Source organism: Fomitiporia mediterranea, assembly GCF_000271605.1.
Source record: "Fomitiporia mediterranea MF3/22 unplaced genomic scaffold FOMMEscaffold_3, whole genome shotgun sequence".
Lineage (NCBI taxonomy): Eukaryota > Fungi > Basidiomycota > Agaricomycetes > Hymenochaetales > Hymenochaetaceae > Fomitiporia > Fomitiporia mediterranea.
Genome location: NW_006760388.1, coordinates 160,829 through 171,992, shown reverse-complemented (window position 1 = coordinate 171,992; position 11,164 = coordinate 160,829). Strand labels below are relative to the sequence as shown.

The window sequence follows — 11,164 nt, the reverse complement described above, 5'->3', positions numbered from 1 at the left end:
TTCCTTCTCATTTACAATAAATTGCAAAAAGCCTATACAACATTCTATAAGCATATAAACCTTTATACAAATTATGATTCTTTTCCACCTATTCCCATCCTATTCCACTAGTTCTATACATAAATCATAAAAATATCCATCCATCCATTCCATTCCTCTTAACTCTCTAATTTTATCTATTTTCCTATCCATTCCATCCATTTCTGTTCCATTCTGTTTATTCCTTATGTTTCCAGTTTTTTTCATAAAACAAAACTGGACTTTTATTTCTCTACTTTCTACCCTGTTCTATTTCCTACTCTAACTCTTCCACCCTACTATCTACAGAGGCTTCTGCTGCCATGGCTAAGAAGTTGATACCCTGCCTCAGAGCCATGATCTTTGTATCAAACTCGTTCTTCATTGTCATCAGCTGCAACTCCAAGTCATTCAGCTCCTTGGTCATCTGTGAGTGGAGGTTGTAGACTGTTCTGGCTTCACTATGTATGATCAGAGGGATGACAGAACACAGGTTCTGAGTTGTACTGTGCAATTCCACAGTTTGCCCCCTAGTCTTATGCCAGATTCCCTTCAGGCTACATCCAGAGTGGCAGAATATGCACACTGTGCACTGGTTTTCTACACGAACAATCACCATTGACACAGTCAAAAATAAGATTGAAACAGACTTACTCAGATTACTGTAGCACAGCCAATCCATCACAGTCTGGCAAGTGGATCCCTGAGGACCCTTGTGCCTCTCTGCACACTTTACACACTCAGGTGTGTGGAAGACCATTCCCTCTGCCCAATCCAGAGGGATATCCTTGTCCTCCTTGCTTGAAGACTCTACCACAACCTTCTGGTTTTTTGCATGTGTTTCCTTGCTAGAGACTAGAATCTCCACCTCTACAATGGTGTGCTTCTTGCTTAGGAGCACCAGTACTGGCTCTAGACAACAAAATAGAGTCAGTATACCCAGAAAATCAACTACCCCTCATCCACATTACCTTTTTCCTTGCTTTTGTCCTCTTTCTTCTTTTCCAGCTTTGTAACTACTTGAGGAACTAGGAGAAACATTGTATTAGCTTGGCACGATTTGTTAGCCATACTTGTACTTACTGACTATGACTCGTTTCTCCTTCCCATCCCTTCTTGCATCAACCTTCTCTTTCTCTACAACCAGCTTTTTCTTTTCCAGTTTTACAACTTCTTCAGGAACTAGGCAAAGACAACATTAGTAGCACACAATTTGTTAGCCATACATTTAATTCATACCTGGCTTGTTCCCCTTTTCTACTACCACCTTTGACCTTTCTGTGTTTGCAACAGCATCAGAACCTGTGTAAACAGTTAGTTATTGCACACAATTTGTTAGCCATACTTGTACACATACCTTTGGACCCCTCCTTTTCCTTCCTATCCTTCTGCTTTGTTGCCAACTGTGCCAAGGCTGTAGCCTTCTCCTTCTCCTTCTCCTTCTCCCTCTCCTTCTCCTTCTCCTTCTCCTTCTCCTTCTCCTTTCCCCTCTCCTTCTCCTTCTTTGCCTTGGCCTGAGCCTCTTCCTTAACCTTGGCCTATGTTGCTTTCTCAGCCTCTGCCTTTGCTTTAGCCCTAGCAGCAGCTTTGTCCTCCTTTGCTTTTACAAGCTCCTCTACTGTTGCCTTACAATCTACAAGATGTTCTGTGTCAGTAGACAGATCAGAAATCAGGAAATAGGAGACTTACTGTCAGATTGACCCTCTACTAGCACAGACAAAACCTCCTTGCCCTCTGAATTGTTGTCATTGTGAGTATCATTGTCTGAGCTCTCTTTGTCTTCAGACTTGGGATCTGTGGTCAATCTGTTGGTTTCCTCCTTTGCAACCTTGTCCTCTGGTTTGTTTTCTGTGTCAGAACCTGTAGAGCACATCAGCATATGAGCCAGAGACAATGCACTTCACAGAGGTACTCACTGAGTGTATGTTCAACTAGCTTGTCATCCACATCCATTCCCTCACTGGCTACTATGTTGTTACACACACAATTTCCGAGGAAAATCACAAAATCAGTATAAAAAGAGTGGAAAAGAGTGCAACACTTACTGTTGGATTTGCTGGGGAGCAGCAATGACATGGCAAGAGTGATGGAAGGAAGCAGGAAGAATAAGTGACAATGTTCACACACATGCAGAACTTACATTCAGCCTGCCAATCATTAAATCAACCATGTGACTGTGGACAGTCACAAGCAGATGCACTGGGAGATGAAACAATTGGCATCATACTAAGAACTGTACATCACATGCAGACAATCACAGTGATCAATTCCAAACACTCACATGACTCATAGAAGCCTACTCTAAGAACACCCAACTATTCTGTATTGCAAGCATTTGCAAACAGAACTGTAAGAGTGTGTAGTCTCAGAATTGGCTTACACACATTGTTTTCTCCACAGGATGTACAGATCACGTGCTTATCACAGGCTCAGAACACAAGTTGTGTCACAGTGAGTGGCTCAGCAAACCATTACATCATCATTGCCCAGATCAAAGTACTGTGATCTTCCAATCAGATAGGACATTGGGGCAATCAAAGTGTTGATCTCAGGAGACTGCTGGAAATCTTGGAACTCTCTGCACTTTGTCTGTACCAATCAGATGATAACAGTATGAGAACCTTCTATTTCTTTCAATGTAAATCTTGCTTTTCCCTTTTGTATAACATTTCCTGTGGCTAGAATGCAGACCACTTAAATTTTCCTCATGCATTTCCACCCTATTTTTCTTCCAACCTCTGGCAAAAGGTTCTCTTATTTGTTCTTGTATATTTTGTTATTTTTCTTTTGTTCAGTCATGACATTTCCCTGTTAGTATTATGCTTTTCCAGAACTTGGAAAACTATAAATACAGCTACTCATGTACTAGATACATGGGGGAATTCAGATAGTTCACCCATTGATTTAGCTCTCGTCTCTTGTCTCAAAGTCCTCTAGTGTGAGGTATAGTTTTAGTCTTCGTCATTTTCTGTATCAGATTGTTTGTTGTGCACTTTGCAAAGTGCACTTTCCAATATTCACATCACTCTTCCAAGGTTGCAACCACACCAGAAGAACTTGCACCTGTTCAGAACCACTCTAGTCTCCTAAGACTCGTGGTTTAGCTCCCCCTCAAACTTAACGAAATCACCTGTGATCTTCTCTTAGACACTTCACAGGAGTTTCAATACACATACACAGTTGATTCTAATTAGTACAGGAAGGTATTTAAAAGTAAAGAACTGCTTCAGACAATTTCAGAACTAGTAGAATGTTTAGTCATTCAGGTATATTAATTCTACAATATTAGAACAGACATTTCCATCTTTAGGATTGAAGAAACAGTCAGTAATAAGTACAATTAAAGTAATTCACATAAAACATTATTCTATAAGGTACAATTGGATGTTACACTACAAAACTATTCAGTTCATAACAAAGAATTGTTTAGAAACATTAGAACCAGCTCAGACTACAAGGATATATTGTACAGAACACAGTTTCAGGAGAACATAAGGTATTACATTATAAAATACACTTTTAGACAGTTAGGATTCATTAGAATAGACTCAGGATACTTTATTAGACATATTATAAACATTACAGGCACTCAAACAGATGTGCTAGCACATATATACTCAGGATACATAGTAAGAATCAAGGTATTCAAGCTACAGAATAACAATTACAATCTACAGAATGTTAAACTACTACAATCCATATAATACAAGGATAGTAAGACACTACTAAGACTAGGAATGGATACACTTTGTATAGAACAAAGTACAGAAGTTTAGAGGGCAACTTTAAGCTAGAGAACAGATTCAGAACCTAGACAATCTGTACAATCTGCTTAATCTGCTCAAACAGATTATTATACTACTTTAAGGGAAAGTGAAGGTAATACACATACAGTTAGTAAAGATCAGAGTAATAGTGAATTAGTAATAATTAAACAGACTATTTAAGTATTCAGGAATGATACTTCAATACTACAGAAGGAAATAGAGTATTAGGAAGCTCTAGAACATCTATTAAACAATGATACAGTTTAATCTACTCTAGGAATAAGTAGTTACAATTGGTTCAAAGTACAAAAACACAGAAGACCTCTTCAAACACTCTAGACAGGTTTTAGGACTATACTAGACATTTTACACTGAAAATAAAGTCATATTTTGATGAGAGGATAAGAGGTACACACATTGTATTGTATACTATCATACTCATACAACACATACATTCTAATACATTCTGATCAGAAGGGCTCAGTCACATCAAAGTTGTATTATCCTCATGTTAGCAATCCTTCAATTACATCATTATTGCTTACACAATAGTCTTGGTTGCTCAACTCAGACTAGTTAGGTTCTAGACTCTAGTTCTGATTCACAAAGGCAAGACTCTGAGCCTTTAGACAGCTAGTTGATTGATACAAAGGGGACTCAGATCTGGAGTCCTAGATAGGTTGATACAAAGGAGACAGTAGTAGATTTGTTCATAAAGAACTAGTAGCTATAAAGGACTCATAATTTCTATAAATACTCTTATGTAATTTGTACTTTCAAGCAATCAAGTTACTCTCTACTACAACTCTTAGTGTGTAGTTTGACAGTCTCCTTAGTAAACATTCTATCTTACCTTGTCTTGTTTCATATTGTCTTATTCTAAAGTGTAGCTTTATTGTTCTACACTACTCTTGTCTTGTTAATTGTCACCTTCAGAACTCATACATTCTGCTTGGATCTACCTATTCCTTCTCACTCTTGACCCCTCTTAGTGTCTGTACCTTACAGACTCAACTGACCTCTTCTACCTTAACTAGTACTAGAGATTAACATTTTAGAGCCTACTATAAGAGGGGTTTCTTAAGGTGTCTTAAGTAGACTGAGTAGCTAACAGGTGGTAGTACTACTAAGAGTGTACCAACTCAATTACAGAAGAATCAGATTCTGGACCTGAATTAGATTTGGTCAACCACAACCTTTTACAACCTATATTCTACATACTCAGTCCTGTTTCTGAAAGGGTTTCTGTACAACCTCTTAAGCAATCCAGCTTAGCTTTACTATCCACATTTCATAGTTTGTTCTCTAGTTTGTTTCTATTAACCTCTACACACAACTCTACTTGTTCTGTGTCTCCTATTCTGTCTGTTTAAGAAGAGGACTACACAATCACTTTAGTGTTTCTACTACTTCTGATTGTTCTAACAGTTCTAAGTATATAGAACAATCTGATAAGTTCCTAGTCTTAACAGATAAGCTTACAGAATAATCTGAGCAGCTCACCTACTACAGCTAGTACTCTGAGTAGCTAGCTAACTATAACTAACATTCTAAATACTCTGCCAGTTATGATTCAAAGACAGACTAGCCTGCCCCTACACTAAACAAGCTGTAATACTCTCTATTATAACAAAACCAATATGTAGGACCTACCTTAGTTCCTTAAAGAAGTAGAAATGATTAGAGATGAGTTCTAACTTTCTAATTAACAGCTTATCTAGAGAGTAAAATATTATACTAACTAATCTGATTCTGAGATCTAGACCTTAATACTTAAAACTATAGACAGTGCCTCAGATTAGCAAGCTACTCAAGTAGTAATTCTCAGATTATACCTGTCTCTCAACTATAATTACTACTATACAAAGAATAATCTCTGTATCCTAGTCTAATAATAGACTGTCACCAGAATCTAGAACCAAGAGGAGTTTACAGAGTATTAGTACAAATTCTAGAAGATAGTAAGCTTCCTAGTCTTAAAGAAAGAAATTATGGAAGAAGATTAGAATAAAGTATTTCTTAACAGTATTATAGGTACCTTCAAAGATTAGCTAACTCTCTGTTTACTAGCCTACAACCCTAACTATAACAGTTGTATAGCTTACACATACACTAAAGTTGTTAAGGCTGCTAAGCTTATGTAGGGAGGTATAGCTTTGTAATACTTGAGAAAGATAGCTAATGTGTTTAGAACAACAAGTTCCAGAACTATTCTAATAAAGAAAGAAGATACAAACATAGTCACTATTCTTAATTTACTCTACTCATTCTAAAGCAAGTTAGACTTGTTTAAACACAAGACTAGTTCCCTATTTGTAGGAAACACAGGTACACAATCTGTACAATCTGCTCAATCTGTAAGACTGTCCTATAACACAAACTGCTCCTTCTATAGAGAAGACAAACACTTTATTTACTTGTGTCTAAAGGTTAATGAGTTTATTTGTGACAGAAAGTGTATCCAGAACACATTTAGAAAGGTTGTACTCTCTAACAGATTGTTTGTTCTGTCAACAATCTAAGGCTAACTACTTATAAATTGTTTCAACCAGTATTACACAACTAACCCTAGAAAGCACACCTAAGTCTCCTAAGATGTACAGGACACACTACTACATATAGTGTCCCTTCTTAAAATTGCAAAACTAGCACTAGTATCCTAAACATTGTTTACTGTTCTAGCTACATATATTGAAGAAGTTTTGAAAGTAGAATACAAGGTTGAAAGACTCAAAGTCTTACTCAGAGAGGTAAAGAAGAAAGTTGCTACTAGTAAGAAGCTTAAGTTCAACAGAGTAGAGGTTCTGAGGTATGAAACAACAAGTGTTCTAAAGAAGAAGGACAAAGAACCTAAGCTAGAACTAAAGCCTATACTACCTGCCAAAGTAAGCTAGACTCTAAAGTATGACAGATTAAAGTATACTAACAAGCCTACTACCAGACTACTACCAGAACCATATTAGTACTGTAATCTCTCTCTTATTAAAGACCCTGTCATTATTTAACAGATAGTCTCTTACATTCTAGACTCTAGCATTAGTCTCACCCTAAAGAAGCTGTTATTAATTACACCTAATGTCTGAAAGCAAGTTAAGAAACTATTATCTACTAAGTAAGTTCTGAACACTGTTACACACCTTGTCTTAACAGAACCCTTAGAACTAATGACTTTCAAAGATACAATTATAGCTCAAGTTTTACAGTATGTGTAGAGCTTAAAGTTAGTTGTAGAACAGGCTATACTGTTATATACAGTTAAAGCTATCTTTAAAGATACTAAAGAAATCTACTGTATTCTAGACTAAGGAGCAACACTCTGTATCATTTGTAAGGATGTATAGAAATGTCTCAGAATCTATCTGTGTTTTAATCTTACAATTATACTCAAAACTACTAACTCTAGACAAGTACTAATACTTGGTACTGTTGAGAACATAAAGATCAATATTGTTAGAGTCAACATCACCCTCCAAGCTCAAGTCATTCATCAAGCCCTGTTTGAGACACTCTTAGACTAACTATTCTTTACTATTACAGAATGTGAAATGAAGGACTTTATTAACAGTAACTAATTCATAACACTATTAGATCCCTTAGATTGTTAACAGAAGTGCTGAGTTATGACTAGAACACAAACTGTTCTGTAGAAACATAACAAACAAGGATTTGTAGTAATTACTAATCTCTCAACTCTTATATTAGTCAATCAGCCCCTTAGTGTTTAGAATAAATAGTGTTCTAATTTGAGTTCTAATACTACTGAAGCTACAATTCCTGACACACACACACTATCCTACAATAGACATATACTAGTCTCTACTATAGTCAATCTGCTCCTTAGTTGTCTAGTCACTCTGTTAGCCACTCTAGGATTAGACCCCTTTGTTCTATACACACCTGACAGTCCTGGAGAAAATGTATTTATATACAAGAAGGTAGTAAAGAAGGTTAGACCAGTTGCTAGAACTCTCCTAGAAAAGTTTCAGATTGTTTGACAGAAGCTTCCTAATCTGTTAAAGAACATACTAGAACTACTACTACACTCTAAACTGTTTGTCCCAACACACTGTTTCACACAAGAATGTATAGAAGCTCTTAACATCAATCTATACAACTTCCTCTAGCTAGAAGAGTGCTAGCTTTTGATCAACCTGATTTTAATGTATGAGGACACCTTTGCCTGGAACAAGCTTAAGAAAGGTGCTCTAGACTCAGAATACTTTGATCCAATATTGATTCTAACTGTTCTACATATTCTATGAGTATAAAGGAACATCCAGATTCTATAGGGAAACCTTGACACAGTTGTGAAAATTCTTAAAGACAAAATCACTACTAGAGTTTATAAGCTGTCAAACTCATCTTACTGTTCCTAATAGTTTACTATAGTAAAGAAAGACAGAAAGTCTCTGTACCTGGTCTACAACCTCTAGGAACTCAACCAAGTTTTGATCTGAGACTCATTCATACCTCTAATGATTGAACAGGTTGTTGAATCCTTCTCTAGAAGGGCCATTTACTCTGTGCTAGATCTCTTTGTTACCTTCAACTAACACTCTCTTAATGAATACTCTTACAATCTTACAATGTTTCAGACACTACTCAGAATGTTCTGACTTACTGTTATTCTAATAGGTTATACTAATTCTTTTCAAATTATACATAGTAATATTACTTTTATTTTACAGGACAAAATTCCTAATACAGTACAACCTTACACTAATAATGTCTATGTCAAAGGCAGAACTACAAGATACAAACTTCCAGACAGAACATACAAAACTGTTCTTAGAAACCCTGGTATCTAATGATTTGTGTAGGAACATACTCACAACCTAAACTGTGTTATACAGTAAGTTAAAACAGTCTACAGAACATTCTCTAGTCTAAAGCTGTGTGTGTTCTGACTGTACACAACTGTCTTAGACCATAAGTGTACTTATGCTGGAAGGGAGCTAGATGATTCAAAAGTCCAGAAAATCTGTAACTGGCCTACATGTCAATCTGTCTCTAAAGTTAGAGGATTCCTTAGAACTGTAAGTGTCCTCTACATGTTTATTCAAAATTTTGCTCAGCTTGCTAGACCACTCATACATTTGACCAAGCACAACATTCTGTTTGAGTTCTGTTCAGAACACATGGTAGTGATAGACAAACTCAAAGACACTGTTATTAATAGTCCTACCTTATGTGCTATTAACTATGAGTCAGACATAGAGGTTATTGTCACTGTAGACTCATTTATTATTAGGGTAGGATTCTATCTTAAACAAGAACACCTTAACAGTTGTTGTTGAATCAACCAATTCAGATTAATTAACTAGAATGAAATACAATTCTAATACTCCTAAGCTAAGATCAAACTCTTCAGATTGTTCTATACACTCTGTACTCTACAAATTCACCTTATTAGAGTGAGGAAGTTAGTAGTAGAAATAGATACTGTCTACATTAAGGGTATGATAAATAACCCAGACCTACAACTGAATGCTACAATCAACAGATGGATTGCCAGAATCCTACTGTTTGACTTTGAGTTCTGACACATTCTAGCCTTACAGTTTACTTATACTGACAGACTGTCTTGACATCTATACACTGAAGCCAACCCAGAAGAAGAAGATGACTTTGAGGAATAGATCAACCAAGCTTATACCTTCTGTTACAGTTCTGTATTCACTGTTCCAAACAATACCAAACCTTCTAAAACATTTCTAACAACCAATTGTGTGTATACTAGAGAATATTGTCTCAGACAAGTTAAGACCCTCCTGGAAACATGCCTCTGACTGCTCAGGATGGAAAATCATAAATTCACCACCTTTGTTTACTATACAACCACTTTCTTTGTTAAGGCTGGCTGACTGTGACAGAAAACTCAGAATAGTAACTACTAACTTGTAATAGAACCTGACCAACAATAGAATCTTGTTAAGACTGTGTATAACAATCTCAGACATAAAGGAGTCTACTCTGTCCAGACTAGACTTCTTGACTACTTCTAGTAGCCTAGCCTCAGACCTAATGTCAAGTACTACATTTGTACCTGCTACAAATACTAACTCTGTCAGACAACTCAAATCCTGATCCCTCCTAGTGTTCTAAAGATTGCCCTGTTATTTGCCAAGGTACACATTAACACTAAGTTCATACTGAAAGTAGGAGGGTTCTAATACATTGTTCATACTTAATACACACTCTCTAGCTACCCTGAGTTCTGCTTACTCCATTCTGAAACTGGACAAAGTATCAGATGATTCATTTTTGAAAATATTCTCTGTCGATTTAGTGTGTGCCCAGAACTAATTACCAACAATGGAACCCTGTTTGTTACTACACTAGATTAGCTTTACAACCAATACCACATTAATCACATCTGTATTAGTGTATACAACTCTTAAGCTAATAGTATTATTAAACACTACCACTTTGACATACAGGAAGCCCTTATGAAGGCTGTCAAAGGGAATGAACTACAATAGTATAAACATGTACATTCTGTCTTTTGGTCAGATTGGATCACAATCTGTCACACAACTGGCATGTCCCCTTATTTTATTGTCTATAGTGTTGAACCACTTCTCCCATTCAATATTACAGAAGCAATGTATCTTACCCTAGCACCAGACAAACTCATGACAACAACAGAACTCATTACAACTCAAGCACATCAACTACAGAAATGTCTGGCCAACCTTTAAGCTATTACAGAATGTGTTCATGTAGACTAGATTGCTTTACTCTAACAATTTGAAGAAACATACAAACACTTAATCAAAGATTTTAACTTTGAACCTGGTCAACTTGTCCTCATACACAACTCCAAATTATGAATGGATCTCAGACAAAAAACCAAGCTACACTATCTCAGACTATACATAGTAGTCTGTTGTACACAAGGAGGATCCTATATTGTAGCTGAACTTGATGGATCAGTCTCCTGTCTTCACATTACAGTGTTCCACTTGGTTCCATACTTTGCCTACACTACACTCTTGATTCCAGTCACACATCTTGTTGAAAACTTTGGTCCAGCTAATAAAATTGACAACACTAACAACCTACCACTGTTGGACAAGCCTTCCAAGGACTCTGACTCTGACTAAAGGCTGATTGTGGCCAACCACTATAGACCTATACATTCCATACTTTCTTGAATTTGCCTTTTTCTATTACTGTCATTTTCATAAATATTGTTACACATACAATTCATGATTTTCATCACACTAAGTATACTCAAATACAAAATCTACTATAACTCAACTAATACTTAACCAAATTACATGATCTAAGTTGTAAAAATTATACTTTTGAAGTATCTTTCATATTCCAGAAAAAATAAAGTAAAATGAGCAAAAATTGAGTAAGATACAACACAA

General features: G+C 36.3%; 1 protein-coding gene across 1 annotated transcript; it reads right to left on the bottom strand.

Annotated features, from left to right (window-relative positions):
* Window positions 1-295: 295 nt before the first annotated feature.
* On the bottom strand, window positions 296-1,971 carry FOMMEDRAFT_152572 (uncharacterized protein; the record flags this gene model as incomplete). The annotated part of the gene is made up of 9 exons (XM_007263386.1): window positions 296-479; window positions 759-930; window positions 990-1,046; window positions 1,102-1,200; window positions 1,258-1,320; window positions 1,376-1,556; window positions 1,626-1,651; window positions 1,708-1,878; window positions 1,935-1,971. 9 exons carry the CDS (start codon window positions 1,969-1,971, stop codon window positions 296-298), a joined length of 990 nt encoding a protein of 329 aa, XP_007263448.1.
* Between the last annotated feature and the right edge of the window lie 9,193 nt (window positions 1,972-11,164).